Source organism: Simochromis diagramma, unplaced genomic scaffold, assembly GCF_900408965.1.
Source record: "Simochromis diagramma unplaced genomic scaffold, fSimDia1.1 OVJJ01000802.1, whole genome shotgun sequence".
NCBI classification, from domain to species: Eukaryota; Metazoa; Chordata; class Actinopteri; order Cichliformes; family Cichlidae; genus Simochromis; species Simochromis diagramma.
The window spans coordinates 18,344,084-18,361,547 of record NW_024387492.1 but is presented as its reverse complement, the minus strand read 5'-3'; the positions used below and the strand labels follow the sequence as shown (position 1 = coordinate 18,361,547).

Sequence of the window (17,464 nt, the reverse complement as noted above, 5' to 3'; positions counted from 1 at the left end):
AATGTTTGCTCGTTGGTTTATTTGAAGAGTGTGTCCAGGTGACCTATTGTAGGCAGAGGGGTTGAAGGTCGTGATAGTAATGTGTGTGAAAGACAATAGTGCGAATAAAGGACAGATGGTGGGCCTTACTTCCACCCCCCAGCCTGCAGCCCGATCACAACAATAACACAACAATAACCATGAAATCAGCACAAAAGCATCACACACGCTCCTCGGAAAGAAAGAAAGAAGCATGTGCTGTGCCACACACACACACACACACACACACACACACACACACACACACACACACACACACACACACACACACACACACACACACACACAGGCAGATGGATGAAGCCTGAAGCCCTGTATTCCTATTCGCTGTACTGAAATTAATGAAATCTTAAGATTCTTTTCTCTACTTCTGCTAATGTGCTTCTTATAATAACCATTAAAAGTGTTAAATGCCCTTATGAGACTCAGTAAGGGTCTTAATTGTGCATGAACTTACTTGCTTGCAAGTGCCCCCCCGAAAATGCTGATTTTATGATAACTTGTGCTTCTCTTGGCACGTTGTATAGCACAGAAATTGAATATATATGAGGTTCTAACGTTCTGCTACACATTTACTTTCAAAACTATTCAAAGTATGCTAAATTTGAAAGTATTTTGATAGACCCGACAGTTACTTTAGATTAAACATTTTTTAGAAATATTTTCTGCTTCAAGTTTTGTGACAATGACTGATATCAGCCTTATGTTAGTTTATAACATATAACATTTAGTAGCCGAGGTAAGATGAAAGACCTATATGAATTCGCTACTCCCGGTATATTAAGCCCTGCATGGAGGACATCATTAAAAATAACCAGGAGAATGGGAACAAATAAGTAAACAAACACAATTTTTAGATCCTTCTAATATTCATACATCCTTGTTAAAATGTGACAGATTAAAGCTGACTAAATAAAGCATCATAATGTGTGAGAAAAGCAATTTAAGTAACTTTGGATGTGGAATGGTTATTGGTGTCAGACAGGCTGGTCTGGGTTTTTCAGAAACTGCCTGTTTACTGGTATTTTCCCTCACAACCATCTCCGAAAAAGAAAAATGTCCAGTGAGCTGCAGTTCTCTGAGTGAAACTGTCTTATTGATGTCAAAGTCTGAGGAGCATAGATAAGCTGAACGGAGCTCATAGAAAGACAGCAACTCAAACTCCATTAATTACTTCTTACAATCAAAGTATGCAGAAGAGCATCTCTGAATGTACAATATGTCAAATTTTTGAAGCAGGTGAGCTACAGTAGCAGAAGACCACACCAAGTGCCACTACTGTCAGCTAAGAACAGGAAACTGAGGCTATAAGAAAGCTAAGAGCCATTAAATCAGGCTTCATATTTGTATATTCATATTTAATAACTTTGAGACAACACAGGATGTCTTTGTGAAAACCTTGTCCTCATTGTTCTCCTCCCCGAAACCCTGCTCTTACAACAATTAGCCATCAGCTGATCGTTCACAGCTGTACAGTTTAGCCTTTTAGACCAATCAAGGACAATCTGTTTTGTCCAGGGTCCAGACAGGTCCCTCTATAAGCTCCCACCACCAGCAGCAGCACCATCATCATCATCACTACCTCTTGAGATCAAAGGATTAGGCATATGATTGCAACCCCCTAGGGAGGCATGTAACCCTAGCAGGGTGGTGTTAATCTGCCTTTCGAAAAGCACAATGAGTTTGCGTCATTTACTGGATCCAGCTAATAATGGTCTAAAGATATCAGCTTATGTTGAGCTCACTGCTGGCAGTACAAAAGCTACCAAAGGAGCTTTATTCTGTTTCTTTTTTCCCTCAAAATTTTCAGTTGTATTTTTCTTTGTAGATTTTAAGCATTTTGTATATCGGTCTGTGTCTATACGAGATATTATGCAATAAATCGCTAAAACAACTGTTATTGAGGAAATTAGTTAAGCTTAACGAACACATACATTTCATGCACACACACACACACACACACACACACACACACACACACACACACACACACACACACACACACAGAGAGAGAGGTATATGGCAGTCTATTCCTCAAGCTTGAGGGTCCTGCACAGTATCTTAGTCATTCCCAGGACTGCACTCTTCTGGACAGAGATCTGTGATGTTGTTCCCGGGATCTGCTGGAGCCACTCGCAAGGCTTGGGAGTCACTGCACCTAGTGCTCCGATTACCACTGGGACCACAGTTACCTTCACCCTCCACATCTTTTCTGACCCCTTGGTATTTCTCAAGTTTCTTGTGTTCCTTCTACCTGATGTTGCTGTCATTCTGTATCACTACATCGATTACTACGGCCGTCTTCCTCCGCTTCTCTGTCACCACTATAGCCATTACCATTTTGTCTTTCTATATCTGGAAGTCCTACAGGATCTTAGCTCGGTCATTCTCCACCACCCTAGGGGGTGTCGCCCACTTTGACCTCGGGACTTCCAGGCCACACTCGGCACACTATGCCAAGGGTATGCCGGCCACTTGGTAATGGTGTTCCATGTATGCCCTGGCTGCTATCATTTTGCATCCTTCTGTTATGTGCTGAATTGTCTCAGGGGCATCTTTACACTGCTTGCACCTGGGGTCTTGCCTGGTGTGATAGACCCCAGAACCCTATGGATCTTGTACTTAGAGTACACAGCTTGGTCAGCCTAGTCTTGCAGTCTTAGCTGACTGCTCGGTCTACCTGGTGTTTTGCTGGTGTTTTGCGCCTGCTAGACCGAGCAGTCAGTATAGGTATACAATACAATATATATATTATATATTAATGTATGCGATATATATGAAAACATTAAGAAATTAACTTATTAAGATACTCATGTGTCCCTACACTAGAAAGATTTAGCATCATGAAGAATAGAAATATATTAAAAGAGTGTATTTAACTCGGAAACAGGTACATTTCAGAACATTGGAGAAGCTGTCACTGCTGAGATTATGAAATATTTTTAACCACAGAAGTTCTAAGTGACAGTTGATGAAATGGCAAAAGCTGTTAAAACAGCAGTTCAAGAGTAAGTTTAAACAGATTTGATTTCTGCAGAGGGATTACTTGCACCTCTACATGAAACAATAGCTCTTAAACAAACAGCAGCCAACAGGGTGACATTGCACTGAACTTGGAGCTTGTCTGGAATGCATCACTGTCAGGGAGAAAATGCAGACCTGAAAGGAAATAGTGTGCGTGTGTGTGGGGGTGTGTTTGCAGGAATTCAGCTCCCTATAGCGTGTCAATGTACAGAAGTTCAGGAAAGAGGGCTGGCCTGGACTAACAACTGCTGTCATGGATTTTTCCTCTGCTCAGAGGCCCTCTGCGGTGGACGGGGGTGACTGTTTCCTCCCTGTGACAAACGGGAATGGAATCAGACCGAATTACAGTAACTGCAGTGGCAATATTCTACACAGTGGTATTATAAATTAAACACACACACACAACACACACAATTATAAAAAGTTTGGAAGCCACATTAGCAATAAATAGCAATAAAAAACTCAAAGGCTGGTCGGATAATACCACAGCTGAGCTTTGTTTACACTTCATCGTCCTGTTCTGGAGCTGCTAGAGTGATTAAACAGCCTCTTTCTGTTCTAACGAAGACAGGAAACAGTGAATCTAATATGACTTCTTAGTGCTGCTTTCAGATCTTCCATAACCCCTACACTGCAGTTGGCAAATCCACTTTTAAGGATAAAATAAAACAAACTTAAAAATCAGACCAAATTCCAAAAGTGTCTTTAAACCAGCAGTATATACAAGCAGCTAAAACTGTTGTATAGTTTCGTGTATTTATGGGTTGTAACATTTGCACGCTTCTGTTTTTTTTGAGTTCAATGTAAAAGATCCTGATATTTGTATATATCAGTAGATTTTCATTATATATAAACACTCAAAGAATCATATTTAAGAAGGATTTAAGAAGAAAACAAGACAGTGCTGAAAGGACTGTAAGCAAGTATTAGATCACCTTAACCTTATTGGGTACACCTTGCTAGTTCTGGGTCGGACCCTCTTTTGTCTTTAGAACTGCTTTGATTCTTCGTGGCACAGATTCAACAAGGTGCCCGAAACGTTCCTCTGAGATTTTGGTCCATATTGACACGATAGTGTCAGAGTTGCTCCGGGTTTGTCAGGTGTACGTCCATGCTGCAGATCTCCCATTCTGCCACATCAGATTCCAGGCCATTTGATGTTATCCTGCTGGAAATAGGCGTCATGCGCCCAGAATTTGCCCACGCCTTTACATTACCAGAAGCAGTCTGAAAGTAGGATTGAGCCACGATTTCATGTTGTTTATGCCAAATTCTGACCTTACCATCTGAATCTTACAGCAGAAACCAAGTCTCATCAGAACCGGCAATGTTTTTCCTGTCCTCTGTTGGTGAACTTGTGCCACTTATGTCACCTAAGACTCATGTCTTAGCTGACGTGAGTGGTGCACAGTGTGGTTTTTTGTTACTGTCACCACTCAAAGTTGGATGTCTTGCATGTTCACAGATGCTTTTCTGCATATCTTGGTTGAAACAACATATTTGAGATAATCTTGCCTTCACATCAGCTTGAATCATGTTCCTTTTATGTCTGTTATCAACAAAGCATTTCTGCCACTGCAACTTTTCTCTTTTTCTAGCCATTCTCTATAAACTCTTGAGATGGTTGTGTGGGAAAATCCCAGTAAATAAACAGTTTCTGAATTACTCAGACCAGACCATCTGGCACCACATCCAAAGTTGCTTAAATTGCCTTTCTTCTTGATTCTGGTTGGCTGGTCTGGTTTGAACTACTGTATATTTTCTTTATCATTTTTACATAGCTAAAAGCATAGAGTTGCATCTTCAGTGGTGTTTTTAGTGTCAGCTGTAATTTGGCAATAACAAACGTCACCCCAATGAATAGAGTTTACCGTATTTTTCAGTAGAAGCTGTTGTGCATTCAAGTACAAGATTTTAGATATTTAAGCGTAGTAGTTTTTTGAGAATCAAATATAAAAATCCACCCTTGCCTTTTTCCCAACAGTATTTCCTCTGTGCCTGTGGAGCCAGATGGCAATTAAAGCTGCAGCAGCAGACTGAGGTAATTGACATGCTGCTGCCGACATGCTTTGTTGACGCCCCTGGCATTGCTCCAGTCTTTCCTGCAGGAACAGGAGGGCGTAGTCATGATCAGCAGCTGGCCTCACGCTGCCTGACCTCTGCCCTCATCCTCTTCTCCGTCTTTCTGCTTACCCACCAGCTCTGCTACACCCACTTGTCTGTCTCCCGTTCTCTCTCTTGAGTATGACTAAAGCGTTTGTGCTATTTAAAAAAAACCCAAACTATCCAGAGTACTTTTGATCAGATGGTTAAAGTGATCTGAAGTAAACTGCATTTAAGTAAATAATGTTAGTCTTACAAAACTAAAACATTTTTGCTGGCGATCTTAATATAATAATGGTCAAAAGGACATTTGTCTGATGTAGGCTGAGGAAACCACTATCAGGTTAAATCTATAATGGATTGGATTTATATAGCGCTTTTCAAGGCACCCAAAGCGCTTTACAATACCACTAGCCATTCACTCTCACATTCATACACTGGTGGAGGCAGCTACAGTTGTAGCCACAGCTGCCCTGGGGCAGACTGACAGAAGCGAGGCTGCCATATCGCGCCATCGGCCCCTCTGGCCAACACCGGTAGGCAAGTAGGGTAAAGTGTCTTGCCCAGGGACACAACGACCAGGACAGAGAGCCCAGGGATCGAATCGGCGACCTTCTGGTTACAGATGCGATTCCCAACCCCCTGAGCCACGGTCGCCCAAATCTATGATTTACTCTAAGACATGCTTGATTAAATATTGACTTGTGGACACATAAATTGGTCTTCAGTGGTTTCTGTGGGGAAGCCTGTAAGGTTTGGTTTATGTTTCTGCTACCTTAACATGATTAAACTTTTCTTTTCTTGTTTTCACTGAAAAATCTTGAAAATTCATAAAGAAATTGACTGCATTTTATAGTCAATGTCCAAATACAGGGTTAAGTCTAGACACTAATCTAGTCTTCTCATCACTTGATCATCAAGCAAATAATACATCACACCTCATCTGTATTGTTTACTGCTAATCAGTATATGTTAGCACAGTGCTAAAAGCACAGCAAATACCTGATAAGCATTTAGCTCAAAGGGTACCAAGTTTAGATTTTTACCACTTTCTTCTGGATATTTAATCATTACACAAGACAACCGTTGAATACTGGCATTGAATTCACTCCACACTGAAATATTCAGTCAAACAGACCAATAAAAATATTTTATTTGGCAATTAAAACCCAAATATGAATAAAATATTCAGGTAGAAATCTGTAATGTTTTAGTCATCCAAGTATTTCTTGTACTGAGGATATCACTGGTGAAGTGTTTTACTGAGTAAATTCAAATGTCCTTGCACCACCTGACCCCGCAGGCTGGGTGCAGTGCAAATGTGATGACCTGCAGAAATAAATAGCTAGTAAGTGCGAAACCTGACTCCTACAGATCAGATCAGCAGAGATCAGATGGCGTCTCCTGTTGTCTGAAGGGCAGCAGATGCAGACCTGAGGTTTGGGGGGTGGGGGTACATCCCACTGCAGGAACCACAAATCAATAATATCCACTTCCAGAGGAGACAAAAATAGGTTTTGCAGGCTAAGACAAAACGGTTTCTGAATTCAAACCATAACCGGTAATATCACACTGACGTTCTTCCGCAAAACACTGCTGTCATAGTTTTCTAATGCAGTCCAGTTCAGTGAGGAATTTTGTTACAGCAGACATAAAGACATGCAGTGAAATCGCAGAAGTAATCATAGTGTGATAGAAAGTAGGAGAATGTCATTCTTTAAATAGTCAAAATCATTAAAATCACTATGCCACGTCTTACTGAACAAACAAGGATAAAATTTTATTGAACATCCAAAGTTAAGAAGTTTTAGTGCAACATCAAACTTATTCTGACTTTCTAAAAGTTATCACCTCCTTATTCAAGAGAGGCAGGAATCAAGATGCTCATTGATCTTTGACTCCTGGATCTTTGCTTGGCACACTGGACAACAGACCATCACTGCAAAGGACGAGGAGGATGAAGAAGAGGAGGCAACACTGTGCAGTCCTGCTGAGGACTGCAGAGAAGCAGAAGAGGAGGGTGTGGTGGTGGCACTGGTAGTTCTCTGCAGCACTGCTGGTGATTTTGCCTTAATTGATTCCTTCGATGTTGCTGAATCGCTGCCTAAGGTCTTCTGGAAGAAGTCAAAGATGCTGGCAGAGCTGCTGCGGTCATCCCACGCCCTCTTTCTTGGCGTCTGATTCCTACCCACAGCCGCTGATGTGCTGTCACTGTCAGAATTAGTAAAATACTTGGACTGTACAGGTCTTGAAGTGCTACCCTGGGATCCGGTTGTAACTACAGATGAGACCTTGGAATGGTTTGTTATGTCAGGGCTGGGACTGGGCGTGCTGGGAGAGGAAGTCAAATGATTATTTTGTTGTTTTTGAAATATAGAGGAGGCAGAAGCAGCATTTGTGGAAGACTTTGGTGATGTCAGTGAGTCTCTTTTGGTCTCTGACTTCCTGAGGCTTGTGCTATTAAAAAGGTCGTCAATGGAACTCTGTTTGATCTTATCTCCTCCTTGGCTGCTACTACTGCTCTGGGATTTTGGCATTTTCACTGGTGAACCGTTTATGCTGACAAAGTGGCTCGCGTTGCCGACAGACCTCTTTACAGGTGGCTTTTTCCCCATGGAAGTGGATGGTCTGACTGAGGTAAAAGTGTTGGAAATCCCATTGGTCTTGTTAGAGTGAACAGGAGAGGAGACACTTTTAGTCGGGGACGATGGCGTGAAGAACTTCTTTGGGGAGGGGACAGGGTTGGACAATGGTGTTTTCACAACAGGAAGTGGTGGCCTGGGAGATGGCAAGGAAGACGTTGAGTCCTGAGACTTCCCCCCAAGGATGAAGCCTTTCCCACTAAATGGGATGATGTTCCTTATGTCCTGTGATCCAGAACCTGGGACAGGAAATGATACAATTTAGAGTCAGCCATGCAATGTATTTAAATCCAGTAACTTAGTTCAAGTGGACGTGGTTTGCTTTTTCTTTAATTTCAGTTCTTATATTATATCTTTTTATATACAAGACCAGAGTTTCTGACAATAAAGTCAGTTCATTTAGATGCTCTAAATCAGGGGTGTCATACTCCTTTTACACTATGGACCACATACAGTCCACTTTGATCTTAAGTGGGCCTAACCAGTGAAACTCCTTTTTCTGAAAGTGTAAAGAAGTTAATAATATTATTATTATTACTATTATTATTATTATTATTATTATTATCAATTGTGTAGTAATTACAGACTTAATGTTTCCAAAGCTGTCCAGTGGGTAAGCCTAGAGTCTCTGAGGGGCCAATTCAGTAAATACCATTCTTTATATTTCTTGCATGTTCTGTAGCAGGGGGTCATTTGATTTAAATTGATTTTACATGCTCAAGTTACTCAGTGGAAACAATCTATTCACGGTTAAAAGCGGTCAGGCATCAAAGCATGACATGACTGTTGTTTTGAGGCTGTCACAGAAAATTAAGAACATTTTTCATTGAGGTTTAAAATGTTTGAAATATGAACAAGATTTTCTTGTTTGTTGGTACAATGTTTTAAAGCTTAATACACAGGCGTGTACGGGCATGTTACCTGTAGTCGTACTTGAAGGCTTGCCACTTCCTGTGGCCTTCTTCTCTGAGGTCTTGCTGGTTTTTTTGCATTTTTTGCCATATCCTTCAGGCTCCTTGATTTTGGTGTACGTGCCACCACATGTTCTCTGGTGATCCTCCCACCAAGGGTCCAGAGAAGAAGGAGCTCTATTCATGGCCCTCTTCACGTAGCCAAAGTAGGGTTTACGCTTCTGGCAGGGCCCATCACACCGCCACCAGTGCTGCCGGTACACATCAACCTCATCGTGGAAGCTGTGGTAGATCTGATGAAAGAAAGGAAAGATGGGAAGACATAAGTTTATGAAAATGGGCATGGATGCCAAACATGACCAATCAAGCCCAATAGACTGGTAAATTGACTGATTCTTACAGCTTTTCTACTCTCCCGGAGTACTCAAAGTGCTCTATACAACATGCCACATTCACCCCCATTCTCACAAGCACCATCTCTATACTGAGATTCCGATGGGAGCAACTTGGGGTAAGTGTCTTGCCCAAGGATACTTGACATGCAGACTGGAGGAGGCAGGGATCGAACCACCAACCTTCCAATCAGCAGTGACCTGCTCTACCTCCTGAGCTACAGCCACCCCAATGAATGGGTTTACAAAAAATTGCTGTAGAAGCATTAACAATTGAAGGTTTTCTAAAATAAAAATCCAGCATGAAAATTAATGAAGACATGAATGCCATGTAATTTTGAGCTTTTACTGATTTCTGTTGTCTCTTCAGGATAGAATAATGGTACAGCATTCAAAAACAAGAAGTGGATGTCAAAGTTTGAATTTATTTTGGATTTCCTCTAATCCACAGTGTCAGGCTGAAATATATAAATGCATTCACTTAAATATTTTAATAATTGCTGGTGGAGGTTCTACAATGTCTTTTAACTTTTAATAAATGTACTAACTTCTTGTTAGTGATCACGATTCGCTCCAAATGGTAATTTTTCTTTGCCAGGACTCGCTGGACTGACCAATACTCAGAGCAATACGAAAGGCCAAGACACTTAGATAATTCTCCATCTTAGATTTTCACAACTTTGGATGTGTCACTGCTTTGGCAGGGTCTGGAAAAAGACCCAAACTATCATCCTGAGATGAGAGGAAGTGAGTTTTAAATGCCAACAGGAGTGATCAAATATCCAGCCAGAATTACACCAGAAGCTTGTTAATGGCTACCAAAAACATCTGTTCAGGGTGCAAATTGCTAAGGAACATTTAACCAAATACGAGTGGGATTGTATGTTTAGATTTGGGCCTATATGCAGTTAGTTTTGATCCAGTGTGGATTAGAGAAAATCCTAAATGAATTCAAATGTTTCTTGATTACTTTGCTGTTCAATCATTGCACCCTGAACAGCAGTTCAAACAAATCATTAAAAGCCCCAAATTCCCATGACATTCAAGCCCATGATGACTATATGTAAACTTCTGAATACAACTGTAAATTTGAAGGTTTGTATGTATACGTGGTCCACAAAACAGAATAAGTTTGAAAATGTCTCTTATGGGACTACCAGTTCAATGCTCAAGAACATAAACTTACAGTGATCTTGGTCCCACTGGCTTTGTTGATCCGGTTCATGTGTTTGCAGAACTCAGGTCCGTGGCCATCTCTGTCCCGGTTATTTTGTGTCACAAACAGGAGCGCGTGAATCATTTCATGGAGAAGGGTCTGTGGCAACCAGGGAAAAATAAACTGATTAAGAACATGAAAATTGTCCTCTTTTACAAGGATTACAAGCTCTAATCTATCACACTGTCACACATTCACTGCTGGGGTTAGGAAGGTAAAATGATAGTTGTATAAATTTCATCCCCTACAACAAGCCCTTTCCCAGTGTTTCTGATGTGAATGGTGTTCAGGTCGACCTCACCTCTACCAGGTCTTTTCTGGGTCTAAGCTTCAGCAGAGGCTCACTCAGCCTGATTGAACACAGTCCACCTCGACCCTCATAAGAACAAACTCCAGCACACCTAAGAGGGAAAAAAACAAGAGGAGCAGGACACATTACAGACATGCAAAACCAAATCCCGCACAAAAATCAAAGGTGTTATTGTGTAGACAACTTTGTGGGAGTTAACAAGAACAAAAACATGCATGACTTACAACGTCATTCTCGAGCTCCACTTCACCTCCACACCGCTAAGTTTACCCCAGAAGAACATGTCATTGAACTCCAGAAACATAGCCCTGACGTCGGGGTTAGGGTCAAGCATCTCCCAGGACTCGTCCACAATGGACATTGGCCTCTCAAGCTGGGGATTCGGTTTCCAGTAGGGAACAACATCGCTACCACCTCCAGCTACCTCCACTCTCCGTTTCTTACTGCTCTGCCCGAAAGTATCATCTACAGTACCACTTGATGAAGATAATAAAGCCTGGTATTCCTGATCAAACTGCTCCTGCAGCCGAATAGCGAGCAGGAAATCCTCATCCATGACAAGAGAGAAAAGTTTTGTGGTTGTTTTGATGATATTTGTTGTTATGTTATTTGTTTTTAGTTAGCTTGTCAGCGCCAACTAGCTAATGCAGTTTGTACAGGTCTCAAACAGGCGGTAGCATTACGTCGTCCCAAAATGTAGTCTGACAGATTACCAATACGTCCAAATACTTTCTGTCATGTAACTTCTGTCATGAAATTTTCAGTGACATTTTCATATTACTAACCGTCAGACCAAAGCTAGTGCGAAGATCCGTGTGTCAAGTCTGTCACAATAGGACAAAATAAATTCCGGTACGGGTTTCAAAGTAAAACAACTAAGTAGTTTTAAACGACTAAGTAAGTTTTAAGTAAAAGCCTGTGTTCAATATGGCTATTTTCTTTTTTGTTTTGATGTATAAGTTTAAAATATCAAACTATCTGCATATGCGTTCTGTAGCATCTACTAATATTTTTTTTCAAAAATGGAACATTCTTTCAATCATAAAATGCTATATCCGGTTTAGTTTTGCCTAACTACCATAAACTCGATTATGTAGTCAGGAAACGTCTTTGCAATGGATTATGGGAACTGTAGTGTTGTTCATTTCAAGTAGTTTCCGCCAGTTAAATAAATAAAAGCAACACGGCTTTCTAATATAAATCATTAACATATGTTAAATTATATTAAAAAATAAATATAAGACCCATTATGAACGACCAATCATCATTTAGATTTTTTTTTATTGTTTTATTATTTTTTTGTATCCCGTGACGTTCCAGGGTGTCAACTTCCTGTTTAGGCTACAAGCGGATATGAACGAAGGAGCCTCGATGAACTGTTTCTCTGTCCAGTTTTTTCTACATTTTCTCAACAATTTATCTCAATAAGTAAACAGTTACACGGCAAAAGATGTCGGAAACGGGGAACCGACTACGGAAGCAGCTCGAATCGCCCAATTTCGACCCGCAAAATTATGTCAAGCAGCTGTCACAGCAGTCCGATGGCGACAGGGATTTGCAGGAGCACCGACAAAAAATCCAAAACCTTGCCGACGAAACGGCTCAAAATCTGAAGAAAAATGTTTACAAGAACTACAGACAGTTCATCGAAACAGCCAAAGAGATTTCCTATCTGGAGAGCGAAATGTACCAGCTGAGCCACATCCTGACTGAACAGAAGAGCATCATGGAGAGTATCACTCAGGCCCTGCTGTCCACAGATAAGGATGAGACGTCTAAAGAGATGCAGGCAGCTTTTCCCAAAGAGACTGAGGAGGTGAAGCAGAGGACCCTCACCTCACTGCTGGAGAAAGTGGAAGGGGTTAAAAACATCATGGACACCCCAGGCAGGCACCTTATCTACAATGGGGACCTTGCAGAGTTTGATGTTGACAACATGTCCCCCATTCAGAAGGTGCACGCTTTCCTGATGAATGACTGTCTGCTGATTGCCACCTGGCTGCCTAACCGCCGTGGCACGGTTAAGTATAAATACAACGCTCTGTATGACCTGGAGAGCTTTGCTGTGGTTAATGTAAAAGACAACCCTCCAATGAAGGACATGTTCAAGATCCTGATGTTTCCAGACAGCCGCATCTTCCAGGCAGAGAACAGCAAAGTTAAGAAAGAGTGGTTGGAGATCCTAGATGAAACCAAGAAAAACAAAGTCTCCAAAGACAGACATAAGAAGGAGGAGGAGGTCCCCACTTCTCCCGTTAGAGCTGAGGTATCCACCAATCCTTTTGATATGGATGATGATGAAGACACGGTTGATGGTGAGGAGAGCGTGAATCTTAGCCTTGAGTGGATCCAGGAGCTGCCAGAGGATCTGGATGTGTGCATTGCCCAGAGAGACTTCGAGGGTGCTGTTGACCTGCTGGACAAGCTCAACGAGTATCTCAGAGATCAGCCTGTCACCCCGAAGGTTAAAGAGCTTAGGGGGAAGGTGGATGAACGTGTGCGGCAGCTGACAGAGGTCCTGGTGTTTGAGTTGTCTCCAGATCGGTCACTTCGTGGCGGTCCTAAAGCAACCCGGCGGGCTGTTTCCCAGCTCATCAGACTAGGTCCTTTTTTTTTTTAAATCAAAAATAACAAGCTTGCACACATCACCAAAACAAATAACACCTGTCTGCTATGATCTCACTTTATATTCAGTGTATTCACAGTAAGGATGTGCTCAGCCCTCTCACAGGGTTTCCACAATTCACTGTTCATTATTCGGGGAGTTTAGCTCATTCTCTTCCATCATTTGCATGGACTTGACTTTTAAATTGCATGTTGTCCGAGTTCAACCTTGGATGCAGTTAAAGTGTAATTTTCAGACAAATAAGCTGTGCTTGCGGTGATCTGTATGTATTCACTGTTTTTCCCTTCATCTTCAGTCAAGGTGAATATTCTCAAACTACTTAATTAAGAAAATAACTTTGCTATTCAGAGCACTAAGAGAACTAACCTCATGATAGTTTATATATAGTTTACTATTTATTTTTTGTCAGAACTGTTCTTGAATGATCGAATGTTATAAAACCTTAGAAATTTGTATTTTGCTTTGGTGCAGAACAGCTTCGAGTGGATCCATTTTTAATTATGCCCGAGTTTTGCAAACAGACTCCCACACACTGACTGATTTGCAAAAACATGTTTATTTGCAATTTTTCAGTACTTGACCTTTTTCGGGCAAAACATTATCCTTTAGCAGGAGTATGTAGGGTATAAACCTATTTTAAAACTCAATCAAAAGGAAAGAGAGAGAACATTTTGTCTCCTGTCACTACACTCCCAGGTATTCTTTATGTATTCAAGGAGAGTTTGCCATCCAGTTTACTTTTTTTCCCCATTAAGCTTAATAGGTTTCAAGACATATACTAAAAACGTACCAGAATCAGCTGAGAAATAGCTACACATGTTGTACATTTGCAGTCATAAATATAAAGGCCCTCAGATTCCCATAATGCATCACAGTTTGCATGTATTTGCAAAAATACAATGTAATTGCCATGAACATCTGTACTGTCTCATCACACAGTCATCTGTGTTTCAGGCCAGTCCACCAAAGCCTGTGAGCTCTTTCTGAAGAACCGCGCTGCTGCAGTGCAGACTGCTATACGGCAGCTTCGCATCGAAGGAGCCACGCTGCTCTACATCCACAAACTCTGCAACATTTTCTTCACCAGCCTGCTGGAGACGGCCAAGGAATTTCAGATGGACTTTGCCGGGAACACAGGCTGCTATTCTGCCTTCGTGGTCTGGTCCAGATCAGCCATGAGGATGTTTGTGGACGCCTTCAGCAAGCAGGTAATTAGAATGTCAGATGGTAAAACCCTAAAATGAGTAATAGGTACGTCCCCTATGATTAGAAGATATGTAACATCTATCATTTGTATATTCTGTATTGTTTATAGCTAAAAACATACTAAGCTACTGAGACATGATGCAATATTTGTGTGTTCCGGTGGTGTTCTTAGGTATTAATGGTTTAAAATATGCAAATAACCAACAATGTTGGTTGGTCTTAATAAAGTACATTTTTTTATTTGCTCGTTGCTAGGTGTTCGACAGTAAGGAGAGCCTGTCGACAGCAGCAGAGTGCGTCAAAGTGGCTAAAGAACACTGTCAGCAGCTCACCGAGATCGGCCTGGACCTGACCTTCACCCTGCAGTCCCTGCTGGTCAAAGACATCAAGGCAGCGCTCCAGAGCTACAAAGATATTATCATCGAGGCCACGAAACACAGAAACTCTGAGGAGATGTGGAGGAGGATGAACCTCATGACTCCTGAGGCTTTGGCTAAACTTAAGGTGGATCTGAATTATTTCTGTTTTGTCTCTTGGTTCTTATGGTTTCTCACTCAGTGTTTTGTTTTCTTCAATTGTTGATTAGTTTTTAACCAAGAACCTCCTAAATTGAGTAACAGAAAGCAAACCTTTGATAATCTGGTATTAATCTGCTTAAATGATTCAACTGTTGAAATTTTTCCACTGTGAACCTTTAAAGCTCCTTTTTATATAATTTTATATTTTGGGGGTTTTGCATGCTTAATTATGTTGTAATTTCTGGAGGCAGGGATTTTGGCTTGTGTGCTTAGAGCTTCTGTTACAACAAATGCTGAGGATTTCATATGAAAGCTGCCACAAATCACTGTTTTCCTTTACCTGCTGCAACATTAACATATTTATCTTTCTGCAGGATGAGATGCGCAGTTGTGGCATTAACTTTGAGCAGTACACAGGTGATGACTGCTGGGTGAACCTGAGCTATACCATCGTGGCCTTCACCAAGCAGATGATGAGCTTCTTAGAGGAAGGCCTGAAGCTCTACTTCCCTGAGCTGCACATGGTGCTGCTGGAGAGCCTGAGGGAGATCATCCTGGTGGCCGTACAGCACGTAGACTACAGCCTCCGCTGTGAGCAGGACCCTGAGAAGAAAACCTTTGTCATGCAGAATGCCTCCTTCCTCCACGACACCGTGCTGCCGGTGGTTGAGCGGAGGTTTGAGGAGAGCGTGGGGAAGCCGGCCAAGCAGCTGCAGGACCTCAGGAAGAGCACGAAGCCGGTACGAATCAACCCCGAGAGCACCACATCCGTGGTCTGAGACCGACAGGAACTTCTGTGGCTTGAATTGAGGCGCAAGAATGGTGGCCATGAAACACCTACACACTCTCTAAATGACTGTTCTTGCAATTTCAACTCCCAATTTAGAAATAAACATAGCACCTTTGGTTGTTTTTATGCTGCAGGACAGGAAATCACTGGATACATCACGGAAAAGAGTCACAATAGCACTGGAATAAGACAGCTTAAAGTGCCCATATTATAATCATTTATAGGTTTTTAGCTTTAGTGGTTCATCAGAATTTTTTTCTCAATATTTTTTTCTCAATATTTTTCTCATACTGGCTCCAAATAAAGTCCAGCCTGCTTTGATTTATCAGCCTGTCCAGTCAAAATGAGAAATAGTTTGCTTGCCATAACCTTACAAATAGAGACACAACACTCAGTAAGAAACCCACACACATTTCAACCAGAACTGGAAACAAGGCAGCTGTTTGTTCTTTTTAAGGGCAGGTCAGACTAGCCAATAGCTAAGGTGTTGCACTAATCTGATACAGATAAATCACAGATGAAAACCTGGATCACAAATGATGTGCTCCAGGCAGTGGGAGAAAATAACCTGCATTACCCTAAACTTTTGTAACTTTGCAAATGTTTTACATGCATAAAAAAAATAACCAACAGCTAAACTCAAAATGCATAATGTATTAACAGTGATTATTGACACGTGATAACTAAGGAGACTAAGCTCTTCTGAAAGAGGTGCAATGATTGTGTGAGGCTGATGAATCTATTGATCAGACAAACGCACTATAATTACCATGATGGCTAAAGATCATTTTATTTGAAAGTTTAATTTTGAGGCTACTTATTCGACCGTTATTAGACACTAAACAAGCACACAAGGACTTGATTAAAAGGGATGACTGAAGTGAAATGCACTGCTAAATGTTTTCTGTTATTCAAAAATAACACACGGAAATGAATAAAGATCATTATGCACAGAGTCCTCATTTTATCAATGATGATGTTTAATTCAATTCAGTTTTATTTATATATCATTAATTCACAACAACAGTTGGCCCAAGGCCGTTTCTGTTTCAAGTTAAAGACCCTACAATATTAGAAAGAAACCCCAACAATCCCACAACCTCCTGTGAGCAAGCACTTGGCAACAGTGGGAAGAAAAATCTCCCATTCAACAGGAAGAAACCTCTGGCGCCATCTGCTGCCACTGGTCGGGGGTGATGGGGAAAGAAAGAGCAGAGAGACCGGACAAAAGGCAGACTAGGAGAGAGAGCTAGAGATGAATAATAAGTAATGATTAAATCCAGTAGTGGTGTATAAGGACACAGAGAGTGAAAGGAGACATGTGAAGAAGAAACGCTCAGTGCATCATGGGAAGCCCCCCCCACCCAGCGTCCAACCGACCGTAACCCTAAAGGAAAAGTTTAAGCCCAAGCATTAAAGTAGAGAGGGTGTCTGTCTCACAGATGCAAAACTGAGTGCTGGTTTCATGGTAGAGATTCACAACACAGAAGCATTTTACTTCTGCTATGAAGGAATACAATTTATCTGCATAATATTTTCATTGTAACAATAAAGTAAAGCATCTAAAAGAAGCAGATGGTGTGTCACTGGGGGGGAAAAGTATCTTAACATGAATTGTAAAACAGTAAAAATGCCCGAGGGCATTTTTAAATGAAATGAAATGAAAGAAGTGTTGTTCTTGCTGTAC

General features: G+C 41.3%; 2 protein-coding genes across 2 annotated transcripts; one reads left to right on the top strand and one right to left on the bottom strand.

Moving 5' to 3' along the window:
* Positions 1-6,301: 6,301 nt before the first annotated feature.
* Positions 6,302-11,644, bottom strand: sprtn (SprT-like N-terminal domain). The gene is made up of 5 exons (XM_040018056.1): positions 10,862-11,644; positions 10,629-10,728; positions 10,298-10,426; positions 8,730-9,012; positions 6,302-8,047 (listed from the first exon to the last, which is right to left on the bottom strand). Exons 1-5 carry the CDS (start codon positions 11,191-11,193, stop codon positions 7,026-7,028), a joined length of 1,866 nt encoding a protein of 621 aa, XP_039873990.1. The 5' UTR covers positions 11,194-11,644; the 3' UTR covers positions 6,302-7,025.
* Positions 11,645-11,960: 316 nt separating this feature from the next.
* On the top strand, positions 11,961-17,170 carry exoc8 (exocyst complex component 8). Its single transcript, XM_040018052.1, has 4 exons — positions 11,961-13,240; positions 14,218-14,471; positions 14,725-14,973; positions 15,362-17,170. The coding sequence occupies exons 1-4, from the start codon at positions 12,088-12,090 to the stop codon at positions 15,764-15,766; spliced, it is 2,061 nt and encodes a 686-aa protein (XP_039873986.1). The 5' UTR covers positions 11,961-12,087; the 3' UTR covers positions 15,767-17,170.
* The last annotated feature ends 294 nt before the right edge of the window (positions 17,171-17,464 follow it).